The sequence below is a fragment of the Diuraphis noxia genome, unplaced genomic scaffold (genome assembly GCF_037042655.1).
Source record: "Diuraphis noxia isolate RWA-SAM2 unplaced genomic scaffold, SU_Dnox_SAM2 contig0002, whole genome shotgun sequence".
Classification (NCBI taxonomy): domain Eukaryota; kingdom Metazoa; phylum Arthropoda; class Insecta; order Hemiptera; family Aphididae; genus Diuraphis; species Diuraphis noxia.
In genome coordinates, this window is record NW_028301712.1 from 81,873,425 (window position 1) to 81,895,841 (window position 22,417).

Below are 22,417 nucleotides of genomic sequence, written 5' to 3' on the forward strand. Positions count from 1 at the left end.
CTCAACACTGCTTAATACAGGTTCTTAATCTTTGTGTAGTGGTGACCTAAGATATTTACCCAATTTTTCTTGCTATCTTTTTATAAATAATATTCAATGGGGGAATAAAAAATAACCAAACCATTTAACATTATTGGCGAACCAAAATTGGGTCGCAACCCTATGGTTGAGAATCACTGTCTTAGTAGTATAGTTGTTCGATTAGCTTTATTGTTCTTTTCATTATTGTGTTCAATGTTCATCGCAGTTCTTTCTTCAGTGATCTCGTTAAGCACTGCTTCATTCTTCTTATGTTCTATATCCAGTTTGTTCCAGTAATTTTTCTCCACATCCACATCTCCATAGACTCCAATCTATCTTTTCCATATTTTCATATTGACCACGATTCACAACTCTATAATAATATACTCAAAATGTATGGTTTTACGAAGTACTTTCTTGAAATTATACTTAGATGTTTATTAGTAAGAAGTTTCCGTTTTTTATCGAATACTTGTTTTGCTAATGTATAATAAATATTAATAGTATTTATTAACTAATATAGAGCAATAAATTATTGATTATTTTAGAAGATTTTAGAAGAACGCACGTAGACGTGATTACTTAAGATCTGCGTTACATCAGATACGATAATAATATTATCTTTATTATAATAACATGTTTATTATTGTGTTTGAGAAATCGAACGTCCTTCCTATGCGTGCGCACATAAACTATGCTTCCCGGAATATCGTACTCGGTATTTTCTCCTTCAACTCATCTTCGACACTTCAATTTAGTACTCTAGAAGTCCAGTGCCACCCGACCGAAAATCGAATAATTTCATATATACCAATTATAATATATTTATTATTACAAGTTTATAATTTATATCGATGAAAATCTGTCTGATCTATAATTCCGAAAGCATGGTTCTTGTATGATGTATAATAATAAATTCTACAGTACCTATATATATATATATATATATATTTGTGTCCAATTATATTGTTACTCTTATCGTCATCATTATTAACTGGTGTGATATTTTTTAAACCTTTAGAAATACATTTTTTCCATACGATTTAGTCAGTCATAATATGTAATAGCATTATTATATTCTTATATTATGTATACAAAAGTTCGCAGGAACGAAAATTTCTCATCATATTTTTTATTTTTGTGCAGTATAATATTAATATACCTAACTTAACAATATTATATAAATATATAATATAATATTATAATTATTTTTAATGCTCTGATATTGTCTGAAAGTAGTCAACTAATTAATAAGTTATGTAGGTACTTGCCGAACGAGCAAAATTAAAAGGTTAATCCGATCGTAACAATAATTTATTTGTATAAAATAATTTTTATTGTATACAATCAAAACAATTTATATATTTCATCACGAGAGACACGAGATTATCGACAATGATAACTTTTATCGCCGTCGTAAACATACTCGTGGACTTGGAGACTTATTAATTTAATTTTATATTTTTTATCTGGGACTACAAATCTATACATTCTATTTAATTTAATACCATCGGCACGTGCCACGTCAAATCAAATTTGTGTTATTAAAAGTAGTATTGTTTTTTCAATGAAAATGAAATCAAAAAAACTATAGATTAATCACAAAAAATAGTGAATTACTATCATATTCCATGTAGACGTGTAGTAATATTAAATTATTGAATAAAAACACTACACCTCCGACAGTCGTAAAAAAAAAATGTTCACCAACACCATTCACGACCATCCTAACTGCGTCATGTTCTTGACACTGCGACCGTCTCGTAATGATCTGAGGTGAGGTAAACTTCACGGCCAACGGCCAACACGATTTTACCGACAAAACTAACCAACAAACAAGTATTTAGTATAATTTTAGGCGTTTTCCGTGATCCCGTTTTTGCCTCTAATAAATATAATCAGATTTTTGTTTTGGTCCATACTTTGCATAATAATCGTAATGCGTACAATGTGTACATATATTAAGTGTCTACATATGTTGAACTAGTTTTTTTATGTTTCACAAATTCCATTAAGATGTGATTTTGATTTGAATAATATATGTCTATATGTGATATGTATAGTTATAGTAGTAATAGTATAGTACTATAGTGTCTTGTATGGTTTATTTGATTTCTTCATTAAAATAAGTGTTCTTTTTATCTGATCAAATATAGGAATAAAATAAATTTAGAAAAGACGGTTTTTTAATACAATATGTAATCATATTATCACATTGCGTTATAATGTTCTAGTTATATCATACGGAGCTTGCACCAATAATGACTTTAATACACCTAGCTGTATGTTTAGTATTGAGCGAGTCTATATTATTTGGTGATTTATCGAAATATTATCGAATCTGGACATCTGGGTGTGCGCATAATAATTGTGTTTTGAAAACAAAAACAAGAATTTCATAACTTTAATTAAATTCTATATACCATTTCAAAAAAACAGATTACCGGTAAATGAAATATGAGTGTATGTTTTAACTTTATGATAATATAATAATACCATTCTGTATCTGTGTAGCGTTTAATCCCACATAATATTATATACACTAAATGTGACTTGTTTCATAACAAGTTATTTACTACTTTTTTGGTCCAAATAATTATTTACCAGTTCATTTTATTTTTATCTAACTATTCCATCTCGTATGCTCCGCGTGTTACGCTCGATACATGTTATTATTATCATATTATTATATTGCACTGTTCTTTAATCATATACATTTGTTTTAATCAAGTTCAAATTCAAAACTAAAAAAATACATTTCATATGTTTCATGATATCGCCATATTATCATTGATGTCCGATTATATTAATTTTGAAACCCAAAACTAGTCCTATTTCATTTTGGTTTTCCACATTATAATCGGTAATGAACAAAAAATCTAATCCAAGGCCATATCATCGATACAGATCTAATGATCTATAATAGTGACTACGTGCACGACATACAATATTGTTACGTAAAGTCTCATCATGCAATTACATTTGCTATTGGCGCTACCAACTGGTCTCGATAAAACGTGCTTTAATATTTATGACCGTACGCCATCAGAAAACAATTGATTGTAACTCTGGAATAGATTTTAGAGAAATAATAATTAGATAACATCTATTATATTGTTTTAATATTATTGACGCTGATCTTAATCCATATTTATTTTTATTGGACGCCGGTGTAATTTAACCTTATTATTTATTTAATTCATCGGTTACAGCTGAATGCTCGAGCCTTGATAAACCGATCCGAAAGTACAGAAATGGCTGAAATGTACAATACACTACACCCTTCGAAATGTTTATGTCATTATATCTGTGCGATTGCATTGTAATTTAATTTCAAAAAACTCTATTTTTGAAGTTGCTAAATTGTCTTGCTACATTATCCAACAGCATGTTACTACAAATATTGGTAGTACATATTATGCATGAAAATATGGAATTATATGAAAATGAATGATCTAAATTAAATTAAATTAATATTAAATACATTAATAGGTACGTTATAATAGTATTCCTTCAAATTTCTAAAAAAGTTAATTAAGTAATCCATACGAACTACTTTTTAAATTATTTGTCAATTTACTGCAGCAGATAAAAACATATATTATGCGCAGAATGTTTTTTCAACGTATCTATATACATGTGACACAATTCAACTCTTTTGTTATAAATTTAAATTTTCATAATAAACTCATACATCATGTGTGTGTGTGTGTGTTTTGCGGTACACGCTACACACATATCAGGTATTTAAGTATTTTCGTTTTGCATGTACACACATATTATTACCTGAGGTATATTAATATTTACTAAACGCAAACACTGTGGGATTAACAAAGAAAATTCACGATTATACCAAACTTGTTAACTTTTATTTTTATAGGCCAAATACCATGTATTTGACGATATAAGAGCAGAATTCATAATCATTACATAGATTCACGGAGATGACTTTGATATTATACATCATATATATAGCATATGCTCATAAGTATCACGTAGGTATATATGTCGTAACAATTTTACGAAAAACAGACATCAAATGCGTTTCTCGTACGTGTAATAGCAACAAAATCACAATTCTTGTATATAGTTTTCGTTTTTATTCTCGAATTTCTAATCTCAAACGCTCATATAACAAAGATTAAATTTATATAATACGTAATAGGACTAACAACAATATATTTATTATTATTTAGGTTTTATACGTAAACATACCGTAGTGTTTTTGACAAACTATTCGAATAAGTAGTCGATAATCGAATAGGACGTACGTTCGAATATGTACATATTGATATTGTATACACCTACGATAATAAATTTGGTGCCAACTAAATATAAACACAGTTTTTGGCTATCTACCGACTACAGAGGACGGTGGTGAAAATTGCGACTTACTTGACTTAAGTTTGGTGTAAATTACAGACTCTCGATAGGTATGTGAACGAATATTCCAAACTCCTGACTCGTACTGTTATCACAAAGTGAGGATGGTAATACAAATAGTTAAAAAAAATTAAGAAACAACGTTGATGTTACACATTTTAATACAATGTATTAAATTTATTTCCTACTGACTAAGTAGTTGAAAAAATGTTTAAGCTGGGAGGCATATTACACGTGCTTATATCAGATAGCGTATCACGCTGTGCATAATATATTAATCATTAACACATTAATATTTTAATATATCGAAAAAATATATATGTGATGTTATGTGACTGTTGTGAATCATGTATGTGTATAGCGGCAGCTATATATACTATTAAGTATGTGGTTTCGGATCTTTTTTTGTAGGTATCCAAATTGAAATTCTAAGGAGTTTCTAAGTTTTTCCACTTTGTGTTTTATGTACTAATACATATAATAATACTGTGATATGTCCATTATAAATATAACTAGCAGATTAAGGAAATATGTGGATTATGGTGACTTAAAAATTATAGTAGGTAATTAATTATCCTACTATATTAATCTATGAACATTATGTATTTTGAAAATGATGCCCTAATATAATAACTATTAACTAATAAGTATTAAATTAAATATTTAATCTATTTATAATAATTTATAGAATCGATTTTAAAGAATATTATTCTTATAAAAAGAAGGTATAATAAACATTTTAATAACTCTGAAACTATATACGGCGAGTATATTCTTTTGAATTTTGATTTAGATATATAAAGAATTTTTTTTTTATCGTATAATAATATTTACAGGAAAAAATTTTGGTACTAACCTTACCTAACCTTGGATGATTTAGACACTCTAAATGTTTGAAAAGCCTTAAAAATGCCAAAAAAACAGAATATTGATAAATTATCATTATTGGGAGAAAAATTGAGGGGTTTCACCTTTGCGAAATATTGGAGGAAAAATCTTCGTTGCAATACTTTAGCAGTATACCTTTAATATTATTATTGGGCTACCGATTGCCTATATACCGGCTATACCTATATATCAAACACGCGTCTATCAATAACTTAGTGCATATAATAATATGAAAATATGCAACACGAAAGCATAGTCCTATGCATTTATACACGTATGACGTATATTATACATTGATGATTGACAATGATTGTGCTTTCGTATTCAGGGACGGCGCTAGGATTTGCGGGGCCCCGGGCAAAATAAATTACAGTCTATGTGTAGTCTTCTGAAAGCTATAGGTACACAAAAAAAGTGTTCTCTTTACTCTGCTCGGAAACTAAATTAGGTACATATTATCCAAACGAACTAATCTCTGAACAGTATAAAATATCATTTCAGAACTGCGAGGCCTTAATTATAATTTTTAAATTGCAACTGCCCCGATTGCCACCCCCCTCGCGCCGTCCCTGTTCGTAATGATATATTATATTAATACTGCAGTATATATATATAGCAGCTGGAGTGGCCACAACGAGGCTTACGAGCCACATTCGGCTCTTGACACTAAACTTGGAGTATAAAATTAATAAATATAATATAAAAAGCATTTTTCAAAAATAAAATATCATTTGTTGAAGTGTAGGTACCTGAACATGTATTGTGTGTAGTGTAAAAAATAAAAGCCTTTTCATTTGTTACTTACAAAATAAAAAATATGTTTTCGTTTTATTAACTATTTTATTAACGTCTGTTAACAATTCGTCTCGCTTCAAATTAGATGTAAAAATTTGTGACTGTCAAAATTAAGATTAGTGGCCACTCATGGTATATTTATATTTTATATATATCATCACGTGTGATTCACACGTCCGACATAATAATATATACGCTCATTGCAAAAGCTCTACATCGGCTAGCCGGAAATTCGCACGGATATGCATCTGAAGGTACGAATATAATACATATAATATATTTATATACATACATGCATACATAACATCGTGTACGATTGTATGTATATACGACTTACGGTCGGGTCGTGTAGTTATGCATATACTTATATATTATATAATATACATAACATAGGCGTATTGCGTTTGCGTATATAATAAAATAATGCGTATACCTATATTATATATTTTATCGTACATGATGCCTAACCATTATATTATTATTGTGTGGCGTGAATCCGAGATCCGCGAGACCGGACGAATGCGAACGACCGCGGCATAACGGAAAATCACATCCGGTCGGAAACACACACGAGCACGAGATTCGTCTTCGTCAACTGCGCGCGTGCGTAACACTATATATATCATTATATTATAAATTATAATAATATAGCGCCAGCGGCGGCAATGGGCCAAACGTTTCTCGAAAATGAAACACTTATTAAACGCGATACTTGCAATGTATTAGTAATAACTAATAATAATAATAATAATATTAATATTATATTATGTGTACGCACGCGTGCGCAGAGTGTATATTATATTATACATTATTATATTATTATTATCATTATAATTGCGACCGTTTCAATACATCGAACGTATATAGTAATTATAATTGACAAGTGTGTACACGGTGCACAATATATTATACCCGTATTTATATACATAATTATAATACGTGTTGTTCTATACATATATTATTATTATATAGATATATGTTTACACTTAGCACCACGTAAACGCACAATGATTTACGACGATCATACACCTATTATAATACACATTAAATACCTGTTCTAACTGTAGCTGTGATACCTAAACCTGCTGCTTTTAATTGACCGCGGTCGGACGTCCGAATAGACACATTCGACGGCACCTGCACACGCGGCTGTCCCGAGGCCTAATGAAATCGTCAAAAAGAGGAAGTTGACGACTGAATCCGTAATGAAATCATATTATATTATTATGAGTACACAGCTGATCTATTACGCATTCCTTACACGTCGCGTCGCTGTATCAACGATTCGTCTACTTATATATTATATCTATTACAGAAATATGTTATTTTTTGTACGACGTCGACAAGTGAAGATGAAATAAATGCAAAATAAATCATTTTTTATATATAAAACATTTAATATTTATTTAAAAAAAATATTTATATATCATACTATATGCACGTGTGTTTTAAATTATAAATACACTATATTGTGTATATAATATATACAATAAATATACAAATAATAATTATATTAACATTAAATAAACACGAAAAAGATCAAATCAAATATTGCACTTCGTTACAAAGACTATATAGTAAATGTCCTAAATCTAAAATACACTTAATAATAATTCAAAATATTTGGTTGCACTATAATATAAGTTCTATAATATAATAATATGCGTATAGTGTTTTGTCCGACCAACTATTTATTATGGTTCGTTTGTGGACAAAATATTTTTGATTCGAAAACTGTTACGTTGTGTATTACAGTATAATATTATAGGCATAGGTTGCGTAGTAGAAAAATCAAATAGCTCTTATGGCGAAAACGTGATTGATATATATAATGAAAAGTAACGTCGAGAAGACGCATAACTCTATGACCTGTGTAGAAAGCAAAATATTGGAGTAGGTAATAACTACCGCTAGCCGGTATACGTTTTATTATTTTACTAGACTTGTGGTTTTTTTTTATCAGAAAACTGAACTTTGTAATAATCTCGTAACTCGAGAATAATTTCACCTGTTGGAATACAGTGCGTAGGCAACGCGATTTCGTACTGATTATGCTATATACAAGTATAAGGCGGGTTGGAAGAAGACACGTCCCGTAAACAATAAAAACATTATCCTTATTACGATAAGGGTCGGGGGATGGAGGGGGAAAGAGGGAGTACTGTACACTCGACAATATAATTATAAATTATTATTAATACGAGCTAAGTCTAAAAAATATATCTCTTTTGGCAGGAAGGCGGAGGAGGGCATACAACAATATTTATGCAATATTATTGAATTATGCGTAATAGTTGTAGTCAGCGTACAGCGGTTGGCCGCCGTTGTTGTCCGTGGGTTCGTATTTGAGCAGAGTGATTGGCGTGGGCGACGCCGAAGGTCGGTCGGACGTGGCGTCGGCCGCCGCCGTGGCGTTGTCGGCCGGGAACAGGACGGGACCGGCCTTGGCCGTATCTGGGGTCGGCGACGGTGACGGCGACGGTGCCGGCGATTCGGCGTCGGGCGTCACGGCTGACGTGTAATAATAGTACTCGGGAGCGGCTTCGGCTTCGGCTTTGGCTTGGACGTCGTATTCGGCCGGCGATGCGGCGTAATACTGGGGGGCGGCGGCCGCGGCAGTGTAGTATTTGGGCGTGGCGGTGGCCACGTCGGAATCCTGAAGCAGACGGTTCGGGTACGCCATGTAGTTGACGGCGGCCGCAGTGGCCGTCGGCGAAGACTTGCCGTAGAAGTCGCGGTATAGTACCGATGGCGGGTACTTGGATGACGGCGCCACTGGCTTGTACGCCACGAACGCCGGCTTGTGCTGCACCTGGTACGCCGCAGTCGGTTTCTGCGCCAACGGTTGTTGCTTGTAAGTCTGCTGCTGCAGCGACAGTTGTTGCTGTTGGTAGTGTTGCAGGCGCTGATGTGCAGGTTGCTGCTGCTGCTGGTGGTGGTGTTTGGCGGGATGAACGTTGTGGCCGCTCTTGGACACGACCGCGTTGAACCCGTTATGGCTGTCGGCCGTGTAGTCGACCGTCCGTATGGAACCGTCGGGCTCCATCAGGCTGTACGACCCTTTGACTACGTCGCCCTCCCGGTGCTCCCATTGGCTCTTCAGGTCGCCCGTGTGCAAGTCCTTGACGCCGTAGTTGAAATGATAGTTGGGCTCACTCTGTGAACACAAAACAAGATGAAGCGACGATTGCAAAGGGCGCGGGCTTACTATAGACGACCGGCCCGATACAGGATTTCTACGCCGCGCGATGCACATCAAAAATTTAAAATCAACCTTTGTTTACGTTACATATATCATCAAAGACACGCGCTGCAGCAAAACGAATTTGTCCAAAATATTCGTTACTGCGGCTACTGAGAATAGTATTACTATCACTTGTATTATTATTTACTATAACTGCGACCGTACAACACGAATAATGTGGAAACTAGCTGCGGTCCATTATCAATGGATTCATTACATCAGTGCCGGCGTTAAGGGGAAGGGTGGGCTCGGGTTTAAAATTTACATTGAAAAATATTTTATATGGAAATCATATTATAAGTTATAGACTATATATAGGAGACTATATCATATATGGTTATTGGTTGAATAAGTTTTGCCCCGCAGGGCCTCACAAAAGGCAGCGCCGGCCCTGCATTGCATAGGTATATATATAAATGAGATTTAAGTTAAACCTGCAGCAACGCTCGCGCACGTGCACTTTTGACAGTATAATTATGTATATATTATAATCTCGAGTACTCGAGTCATTCGCTTCCGTTATGCAACAATACACGGTAGTGTTGGTATCGACGGTATCGTATACGTATATAGGTATAGTAATATATTATTATAATATTGTTATTTGGTCGTCGTCGATACGATGCGTATGATATTATAATTATATTTACGACTCACCGAGACGATTGAAAACAGCCCCGCACGCGTTTCGTGTTATATAGACTAATTATAATTTCGATGTTGCACATTTGTTTTATTATCCGTTGTGAAACGAGCGAGAGCTCGAGATCCGGCGAAGGACGTTGTGTCGGGGGGCGCGAGCGTGACGAAACAAAAAAATAAAATCTGCACAATATAATATGGTAGGTACACGAAACCCCGACGAGTGGCTTGGACTAATCGTTCTGATTTTTTTATGCGTCCATTTTACGCGTGTGCCTGCAATGAATGCGACTTGAGAAATTCCATATAGCTGTAACCGCTTATACAGCTGTAATATACCTTATACTCCTAAGTTTAATAGCAATAATCTAGCTTATTAACATAATATATAGGTATAAGATATATGTTCCGGAGTATGCTACAAAGGGATAAGTGGTCGGATCTGCATGACGTGCGATGTCGCCTAGTAATAATGTAAGTATAAGCAGTTCGTGTGCATATTCTGAGTTTGAAAAGACGGGATAATTATATTTAATCGGAGGCAACCGCGGTGGAATGCACAAAAAAAACAAAAACAATAGGGCGCAACCACCGTCGCCGTCGCCCGTCAAGACAAAACAAAAAAATAATTATAATAATATACCTTAAATGGTATGTGTGTGTGTGTGTGTGTGTGTAAATCACGATAATAAAATAACTACTTACGTAATATTCGTTCGGATCGTGAACGGAATGACCCGCTCGCGCGGCCACGGCGGCAGACAACAACAACAGCGCCGGCAGATACGTTACGATGACCAACATGATGATAACTGCGGCGGCGCGGGTGGCAAATGATGATGATTTACGTACTAAAGATCTCGATGAGACGGTGACGGAGAGTCGTCCTGCGAAAAATACACGCGTGCAACGGCCGTTGAGACAGAGGTTTTAAAATAAAATTATATAATAATATTATCGTTTAATTATTTTTATTATTATCGTTATCATATTATCATCATCACAATATATTATGCCTCACCATATATACAACATTATAAACAATATTTATAAACATAATGTTATGTAAATGTGTACCTTTATGTACGCATATTGCATATTATAGTATACGACTTACGACTATAATAGTATAGGTATTAGTCATTCACGGTCTGTTAGTTCGCGGACAGCTGACCGTGCGACGATAAGTTCGCGTTTAAATATACGCGTACGGCATTAATGGCTAATGCATTGTACGATATATATATAAGTACCGCTCGCATAACACTACCATGGTAGTAGTAAATGCATATACATATAGTATTATTATATCACGTGATTATAAACAGAGTGCACGACGGAATATCGCGACATGCCGAGTTTTAGATGAGGACACCTCACACACGTGCGAATTGTCTCCGTTCTTACAGGTGTGTGCGTAATAAACTAATAACATTACAGTAAATTTATGTTTAGCTTTAGTTGGTTTTAATGTTTGAATGAATTTACCCGATTGCAGCAGCAAACTCGAAGGTAACGACATTTTTTGGTCTATCGACTGTCAGGCGTGTTTTTCTGATTTCGATTTCGGTTTCGGTTTTTGAAACAAGTTATACAAGCATTTTTTTTTTTAATTTTAATAGTTCACGCTCATGACTTGCTTCGAAATAAAAATGTCAAAAAACAACACTCGTGACAAACTAGATAATTGTTGTCTCCTAACCTACGTTTGGTAATAAGTAAATACACATGCACTGATCAAACACAAATAATGTGTTCTTGCCTTTAGGATTAGTAATATAACTCTGATATTAAAGTTAACGACACAAAATCGAAAAAGCCAAACTTAAATTCCAAACATCCACCATTTGTTAGACGAAGTTGATACGTCCTCCTCTATAATAAACGCACAATAAAAATGAACCATCGTCAAAAAAAAAAAAAAATCAAACATTTCTGCAGCGTATGCGCCCTATATCCCATCATGTACACAAGCATGCCGCGTGGTATAAATGGCGCTCGCCATATAATAATAATATTCGTCACGGTCGCATCAGTAATACAGGCACGTCCCGATCGGATAAGTTTATTGTAATAAATTATATTATTACAATATTATGTACACTGGTGTATGCTTTTTTAACTACCGACCGTATCGGAGTTTGTCACGTCAACCTGTCGTCGTCGACGGTCCGAGACGATTTTTTTTTTCTAATCGTACAATATAATATACCGGCTATAAGTTAAAGTTATATAGTAGAGCGTCACTTCGCCCGTCGTCGGTTCGATTCGAAACGGATATAACATTGTTTGTATATGATTTAGACTGTTATACAATGTGATGTACAAAGATGCGGCCATATTATCTAAATATAGTTAAAAATTTAATTTTTTTTTTTTTAACATAACTTAGAACATAATTAAAGAATCTATTTATAAAAACTTAGCTTTTTTCAGAAAATTCAACCTAAAAGGAACTACACAATATCGTCTAACGTTTATACGATTCATATCATTATAATATATATTTCATCAATGAGTAGCTATATTTTACATATTGTATTATGTTTTATTTTACCAATACGCGGACCTTCATAGTTCATACATTAATTGTTGGTAAAAACATTTCAACTATAATCTCATTTGTTTCGTGTTTCGAATTGCATAGCTATACACAACAGCTTATATGTATAATGTATATAGAGCCACCGTCTATAATTTGCGTATTCCTGTATGCAATATTATTTTACAAGCATGTATCTATAACTATATATAGTATATACATTAAAATATTAGTAATATTATTGGTAAATAAGTAAAGTAGGTAAGGTATAATATAGTTGCTAATTCCAACCTGATCTGTGTTATTATTTTTTTTTTTCAATTAAAATCGATCGAATATTAAATCAATATTTAAATTAATCGAATATTATTATATTTAATTCTTATTAATACATGAAATATAAAACAAAATTTAAATAACAGATTGTTATAGCGTATTATATATATTATTGTATACAGTTTCATTTAAATTTTACGTAAATGGTAAAATGTTATGTAAATCTGAAACTGTCAAAAACATGAAATGCTCACTGGAATTTGACATGTCTCCGATGATAAATAAGTTTATAATGACTATCTAACGTGAATAAATGATCTTTTATCCTGTTTACCGTTACAAATCGATACGTTCCTCGCGGGAGGAAAATAATAAAATGACACGATGTATAAACTGCCGCATATGATGCATGAATCAAGCATAATTGTTATGTCTGTTGTATAAGTATATCTTTATTATCTAATTGAACCAACAAAAATGTATTCGTTGGCACATAAACATAAAATAACGAGGTGTCTATGACATCCGGAATAATTTCGTTCGATGTCTAATGTATATAGTGAAAGTGCTTCCCTTCGTGTATAATAAATATGTATAACAAGAGCGGCGGGAAAAATCCAAAATATCATTCTGAAATATCATAATTACTGGCCATAAATTCCGAGTACACTATTTCTCTGCGGGATGACCGCGCAGGACTCGTTAATAACACAAATTGATGATCATTATAGATTAGCAAACTAACTACAAACCAACAACTATATATATACGCTTAAGCAGCATCTTGAACATAAGTGTGATGTACTGCATTCAATGCAGTATCGTAGTAACGACTCTATGTTTGTTTTTATCGGGTCAAAATGATGTTATACGGAACCATGCTGCTCAAGTCTTCGACGAAAAATTATTTTTATTTTTAAAATAATCTATCAAAAAGCTCGACGAAACGACTAATAATACGAATAATAATATGGAGTTTAAATGATATCCACCCATATTGTGATAGCCAATAACTGAACAGTGAAAACGTATATATTGTATGTATATGACCTTTATAGTTTATAGATACAATGTATACGTATAATTATGCTAGTTTATCGACACATACACGATTATTATTTAATATAATTAATACATTTTATCATGTAAATTACAGCATCAGTGTACGTGATAGATTGAAACGGAAAAATATATTATGCCCTCATTAATTGTCAAAATTCTAAACATATGCGGATATTTCTAATTTTTCTTAAGGTAATAATTTACAATATACATGTATAGTTAAAATATACTATACGCAAAAGCCACGGCCAAGTTTACTCACAAATTATTTGTGTGACAAGTCCAAGGAAGAAATCCCTATGTGTGAATTCTGCAGTGGTATTGCCATGTTGGCCTAACAATCAACTAGTAACACATTTTGATCATCTGTAATTCTTAACATTTCCAACCCAACTTAGGACATCATCCATAGATATGCCTTACTCGGACCAGACCCGGAAAACAACGTTAAGACGTTAATTTTAATAAAACAAATCGATATAGTTAAAAAAGAAAAATGTAGTTTTTTGTATAAGAAATCTATATTAAAATTAATGACCCCATACAGTAACTAATTTTGTATTTAAGATAAATAAAATTAGAAATAATAATACATAATAATAATATTATTGATAGTATAGATTAATACACACCTTCCATTTCCTATTTTTTTCACTCAATATTTATATTAAATGATTATTAGGAGAAATCATATGAGTATATGACACATTAAATTTTTTTGAAGGAAATTTAAAAATTTCTTAGTATTTAAACAATTACATCAAACTTCATTAAAATTAAAATATACTCATCAATATTTAAATGTTTAAACTAACAGGCAACAAAAAACGATCGTGATAAATAGTCATTGATTTATTTTATCCTCAACTAATTTATTATAATTTAATATAATAATAGATATGTAAGTACCTATTATATTATGTAAGTGCCAGGTACTTAAAATAATTAAATTTATCCGGAAAAAGATAACCAAATAAGATTTTAAGAATATTTATAAAATGGATTCGATAATATCAAATAAAATATCTAAATATACAAAAATTTCTACGAAAAATAATTATTTAGTATTTAATAAAACACCTATTAAAACTTTATTGCTTCTAATATTGATAGTGAAAACTTAATTATAGTCAACTGACTATTTCTTATGTTTTTACATTGTTGTATTAAATAATTTTAAGTATTAATCAGGAGTAATTCATTTTAACTACAAACGTACGTTTGGCCGTAATTTAAACTAAAATAAAATTTATAAAAAGCATCAATATCAATTGAAAAAGTTCATGACTATAAAAAATGAATGTTCCTATAGTAATATTATTCATTTTATTTTTATTTCAAACCAAATGAGGAATAAAATTATGGAAAGCCGTTTTAAAACTGTATATAATTATTATTAATTAGTATACAATAACAATATGTATTGTATTATTTCTTATTAAAATAGTATAATGATTATTTACATGAATGGTTAGCTTATATTATTGTAAAAGTAAATCCTTACCTTATAGTGTAATAATATAGCTTGCACAAAAAAAAAAAAAAGTGTAAAGCGTATAAATCCAAACCCGATCACAGACTTAGTAGGTAACTCGTAATGGATACGAAAACACACTGAACGCTGAATCGGTTGCACTGGACGTTTTAAAATGCTTTAGACCAACGAGCTGGACTTGATATACTTCCGATTTCACTGTATAGTTTCTTCCCATCCCTCTCTTAATTTTCTTTCTCTACGCGTCTTTCTCTCTCCCTCTATCACTCTTTCTCACTCTAGCACCGTTAAGGTTCTAAGAAACGGCTTTAGTTATATTTTGTATTTGTTTTACGTATATAGTGCAATGTTATACAACCCCCACGCTTGAGTATTATTGTACAGCACAAACCACGTGAATTCCCGAGTCAATTGTTTCAGCATTAGAATGTAATAGATAGACGATAAACTTATAATAAGGTGAAGCAATTTGTATTCTTAAAAAAAAATATAATAATGATTTATAGCTGTAGTGAACATAAGCTAGACGTATTTTAATTACTATATTTACTAACGTCTGATAAAAAATAATTTCTTATTTTTTTTTTTTATGTGTGTGTGTGTGATTATTGCGTTATGCTGTTAGGTAAAGTAATAATGCCTATACCCCAATTTAAATAAAAGTAAAATTGTTTAAATGAATTTTCATCTTATAGTTTTCATTTAATGGACAGTTATCTGAATAATTTTAATATTTTAGTAAACTTATGAAAAATATATGCTTCACAACTTCATAAGTATAACAATGTTTCACTTAAATTAATTATTAATTATCTGTTCTGATATATACTAGTGTTACTAGCAATACAGTTATTCTATAATTGAACCTCAACACATTCATAAAACATAAGAAGTATTGTTTTAGTATGAACTTGCTAAACTGCATAGCTGCTGTCATTTAAACTAATCATTATATATTATTATCGTACAATAAATTAGTGTAATTCACCAAAACATTTATAAATATACTGATTTTAGTATTTTACTAATACTATACCTACCAAAATATAATTTATAATAAGGAATTGTTAGTGATCATATTCGTTAATATAACGTTTCAAGAATCTTAAATACTTTAATAGATATAACTATACGATATGACTCATAATCCCAAATGCAAGCAAAAAGCGCAAAAATAAACACAAAACACCCATAAAAATAAAAAGCATTTTTCGTTTTTTGTCTATTTGATTGTAGTCTTAGGTAAACTTGGTGTTCTTTAAATAGATACTTGAATAATATTATACATTGATGGGCGTAGATTGTGTATTTCAAGTGATAGTGGTATTCTAAATCATTAGTATATCATTAGTAGTCCTTGGCACACTCGGAAATGGCTCAACCCAAAGGTGTGGTAGATATTTGCTAAGACCGTGAGACATGTCCTTTGTGATAAAATTATAAAACTAAAGTAACGTTTTTAAAATTTTCATTTGATGTAAGTTTATACTGTTTATTTAAATGTATATCGATCTTAAATGATTATTAACCGTTAAATCGTATTTCATACCATAAAAAAATTTGAAATACGCAAATATATAATATATCTAAAGTTAACCTGAACTCGATCATTGTTGTTTTTGAAATAGAAAAATACCCTAGTATATTGAGTCTATACTTGAGAACCAAATAAACTGAAACTTTTAAGTGCGACAGGTGTAATGCTTTTTTTTTTATTGGAATAAAAGGCTTTAACATCACAGGTCATTAGCCTAAAAGTAATTTTATGAGGAGACATTTCTATAAAGGGGGATGTAAAATATATTATGTACAATTTTTTTTTTTTAATTACATTCATTTTGATAAACCTAATATTGCTTTTATATACAGTCAATAAGTGCAAATCATTGGATTTTCCAAACCACATAACATATTTATTACAATTAAACAATACTTGTAATTATTATTTCCGAAACAATTGCATTTTACACAGCTAAATTAAATTATATTATATAACACAACTTATCAATCATTTCCTAATACAGAATGTAACAGAAAGACCTGACAAAAAATAAAAATAAAAATGGTACAGTAGTTATAATAAACGTATGATAAAAATTATGAAAATTGTATGGATAATAAGTTTACTATGTCGAGAAATCCCAAAAAGAATATTTTGAAAAATTGTTTCACATTTCAAATTAATTTACTCATTATATTGTGAAAAATAAACTACTTGACATAAATGCATTTGTTTACCATCAAAATGTATCAAAAAATTAGATTCACATAAATTGGTTAATTAAAAGTTTTCAAATTAAAAACGTATCTTTTTTTATTTTTTTATTTTCAATATTAAAAAATATATGTTATACCTGAGTACTTGATTGTTATCGTCTACAAATTATATAATTAAAAAAATATTTAAATATTAATTAGAACAAAAATTATTTGATTTGTCATATCTTTTTGTTACACCTTGTACAACATACAATTAGGTAATGAATACAAATTTAAAAGAATAAAAATTATTATTCTAATGTAGGTTTGTAGGTAATGAATATCCACCCTTGTTTTTTATATATTTAAACGTTACAGTCGTTAAGATTCATCGAGTCTACTGTTAAAAAAAGATAAAATCTACACATAGTTAGCAGAACGATTTGCACATTACACCGAATTTATTGCGGTTTACGTTGCACGAAACGTCGAAACATGTATATATAATGTCAATAAAATATATTTATTGGACCATTAACGAATATGGTTGTTTTATTCGATGTTTAGTTAATCGGTCAAGCGAATCGAGATTTGATAAGAATATAATTTTCGCGCATAATATAAAATATACACATAATTAGTGACCATACCCGGAGGAAGTAGTTGTATTGTAGTTAACAGACAAAATTTCGGATTAAAATATACGATAAGCAATGATTTTAAATTTTTAACCATTTCTTATATAAACTAATTATTATTATTACCACACTCAACACGTGCATTTTAACTTCCTTCTGATTTGCTTCTGATTGTCAAACGTTGAATAGAAAGATATTTAAATATCGGTCACGAAGTTTGCAAGGGGAACGCGCACAAAACGAACACGTCTATACATATTATAAATAATATTATATACAATAATATTATGCGGCGTTGTCATGTATAATGTATTCATGGGTATTATGCATTAAACTATAGAACTTTATATAGTAAACAAATAAAAATAAAGTATTAATCGTAAATCATTATCTATTTGACGACCTGTCTATATCATTTTATGCGTGTATTAAGTGTATTGAATAATAGACGTCAATTATTGGTTTTTGAAACTTGAAAGATCCCTGGTAGAAATTTTACTCTTTATGGTCTATTATACATTTATACTGTTACAGGAAATTCACCAAGCCTGTTTATCCACTTTTTTTCTTCAAAATCCTCAAAATCAAACTCTAGAATTTAGAACCACCGTTGAGATATAAACCTCTCTTTAATAAGAACCCCCTCTTTAATTGAAATTATTTACTGGATATTTTTTTCTGAAAATGTAGACGCATCAAAATCAAAATTCAAACAAGCGGTTCTTTCAGTTATTAAACTTTGTTTACTAATGATGATATGATGGATTTGAAAGAAATAGTGTCTTCGTGACTAAGGTGATTTAAAAATTGTACTGTTTTAGTAATTTATATCAATATTTATAATTTTTTTTAAACATTCAAGCATAATAAATAGGTACCAACTACATACAAATTTACATGTATATTATATTATTTTTTAACCATTTTTAAAGAATTTTATTCTTAAAATAAATTATAAATATAAGAAACTGCTATAGTTTAAATTTTAAATTAAGTTCATTAAAATTGTCAAAACAATTATCCATTAAATAATTTATAGTAAAAAAAGAGCTTCTTATTCAAAAAACTGAAGTTTTGTATCGCCCCTGTATACTCTTTAAGTAGTACAAACAAATCTAGATAATTTGAAAGTATAGCTTTTAATAATATTGAAACATTTTGAAAATCAAAATTTAATTAAATAAACAAATTATTAGAGGAACACGTGGGGTTAAGCATGCTTGGTACATAACCCTGTAAACCCCAAATCCGAATTATAATAGTATCTAAATAATAAAGGTATTCCTTAAATTAATTTAATACCTATAGAGGTATGTTATAAGCTTTTTATAAATTTTTTTACAAGAATATTCCAATATGTTTCAAAAAGAAAGTGCATTGGCTTTATTCAAAATATAAGCTGTAATAATCGTATTTAATTTGTGTATTAAAATCATATAAATATTTCATATAGATAATCTAAAATTGAAATAACTTTTTCAGGTACAGTTGGTACAGAAATTATTATTTTATTTATTTGAATTTATATAAATACATGTTTTTCACATACACATTTATTTTTATTATAAAAGATAGATTTAAGAAGACGCTACACGCGTATTTGTTATCTCAGTCTTACAAACGCGTAACATAGCTAATTTACGTTCAGCATTTCACGTTTTACTCTGTTAGCTTAAAAATTGGAATGAATAGACCTATTAAGAAACTTGATAGTAAAAACATTATCAGTGTTTTGATGGAAGTATTTTTTTTTAAATGAGTTATGCCCGTATAATAAATTGTAAAATAAAAATGCTCATAACTCACTTAAAAATTGAATAATCCTAAAAATACTTCCAACAAAACACTGATAATGTTCTTACCACCAAATTCATAGGTTCAAATTCATAAATTTGTTATTTTACGCGTTTGTAAGACTGAGACAACAAATACGAGTGTTGCGCCCTCTTAAGAACATTCGGGAACTCGGAAGGACCAACTATAGCCTGGTGCACTATTGAAAATTCATAACAAACTTTCGTTTTTCAATTAAACTTACATAGATAATTAATATATCTAGATTATAATTAACTATTTATTAATAAATTTGTATTTGTATTCATTAAGTAGTTTATATTAATATTTCTAATTTGCATCGTTCGATTCATATTTTTCAATTTGTTCATAGTGGCGTTCATACATATTATTTTTATTTTTGGTGCATTGACATCCTATTCTTACCTACTAAGTATAATTTGCTTTAGTTTATATATTCATTATATTAATATATTTGTCATAACTATATAATATTATCACATATAAATTTAAAAAAGTAAAAAGTATGTTGTGTTGTAAAACCAATTATTAATTCATATTTTATTGTAGTTTTAAGTGAAAATTACATACATAAGAAATCACGTATACATAATACTATACTCTATTCATACATAAAATGTAAACGATGAGATACAATTTTAAGAAAATTCGTAGGTAACATAAAGGCTAGATTAAAAAAAACACGTTCCATAACAACTTAAGCAATGGACATACTTGCACTTAACGAATTTACTATAAATGAGGTAATTATAACTAATTATGTATGTCTACGATAACTCAACAAATAACATTGTTTCCAGTAATTTTACTCACATTTTTTTTTTCACATCACACATGCATCATCAGTGAAAGTCATCGGAAGTAAAAATAATATTTTTAATTTTAATCTTATATATTTTATATATTATGTTATAAAATGTATAAATATATAATATTATTTTATGATGTGAGCAGTAAAAGTATTGTTTATAAGAGTTTTATCATTTCTTTTCTATCAACAAATTAGGTACTTAAAATCACACTTTTTCAGATTTCATTATTGCAGTATAGTCGTAAATTAGCCAACCCGTTCGGAAGTTCTGTCAATAGTTTAACATCCATTAACCGGTTATTGGATAGAAATAGACGATTTTCATCATTTGGACCAGTTTGTGCGTAACGGATCATTTGCGAAATTTAATTATCTTAAAATACGACGAAAACGTTTAAAACGGATACAAAACGCGCCGTATAGGTATAATATAGTATATAAGTACGATGCGTTTATTCAAACAATATTATTTAGACGCATGGCCAAAGGGAATGCCGGAGAAACTTTCTTCGGCATTCGTACCTACCGTATAGGTAATAATAATATAATGTTATAAAATATGTTACTATTTATTTGTATATTATATTATACATATATTATGTACCTAAAATAATATTATAATACGCACGTGTAGACAACACACATTATATGTTATGCAAGTACTACGTGCGTACTGGCAGTAGCCTGATAGGTATTAATTTTTGCCGAATATTAGATAGTAGATACCCACCTGATACTTGCATTTTGCGTGTTCAATTTATTCGCGTATATACGTAGGGTACCTAGATCAATAAGTCAGTGGCGTATATAGGGGGGGGGGGGGGCAAGGACCGGGCCCATAGTGAAATTTTATTATACCGATTCTTTTATCATTGAACACTCATTATTTCATAAATTATTGATGTTTTTGAAAATATTATTTTACATAGTTTCAAGTTGTTAAAAAACCAACGTTTTTATTAAAAAATTATATTTTTAAATATTTTTTATCCTTATAATTTTTAAGTTTTTTACTTTTTTGAATGAAAACATAGAGTTTTAATTTTATATTCCAAAGCAGATATTTTTCTAAGTATTTTGATTCATAAAAATCGAATTTAGGACGAGTAGTTTATGAGTTATAAGTATTTAAAGTTTAGACAAGTGGACAAACATTTTGCGGGGTAACCCCGTACCACACCACTCTGACTATTTAAACTTTAAATACTTACCTATAAAGTTATCTCATAAACTAATCGTCCTAAATTCAATTTTTATGAATCAAAATACTTAGAAAAATATCTGCTTTGGAATATAAAATTAAAACTCTATGTTTTCATTCAAAAAAGTAAAAAACTTAAAAATTATAAGGATAAAAAATATTTAAAAATATAATTTTTTAATAAAAACGTTGGTTTTCTAACAACTTGAAACTATGTAAAAAAATATTTGCAAAAACATTAGTAATTTTTGAAATAATGGGTGTTCAATGATACAAGAATCACCCGGTACAGTCGTTACCAGAAAAATTGAGACGGCGGCAGCGGCGCTTTTTGGTGTAGGCTTTTTTGTTTAAATTCATCTAGCAGCATTCCAAAAAATGCTATTGAAGCTTTAAAAAAATGTC

The 22,417-nt window shown here is 30.3% G+C and overlaps 1 protein-coding gene across 1 annotated transcript; it reads right to left on the reverse strand.

Moving 5' to 3' along the window:
• Window positions 1-7,581: 7,581 nt before the first annotated feature.
• On the reverse strand, window positions 7,582-15,508 carry LOC107173030 (uncharacterized). The gene is made up of 3 exons (XM_015523380.2): window positions 15,358-15,508; window positions 10,679-10,860; window positions 7,582-9,244 (listed from the first exon to the last, which is right to left on the reverse strand). Exons 2-3 carry the CDS (start codon window positions 10,775-10,777, stop codon window positions 8,369-8,371), a joined length of 975 nt encoding a protein of 324 aa, XP_015378866.2. The 5' UTR covers window positions 10,778-10,860; window positions 15,358-15,508; the 3' UTR covers window positions 7,582-8,368.
• Window positions 15,509-22,417: the final 6,909 nt, after the last annotated feature.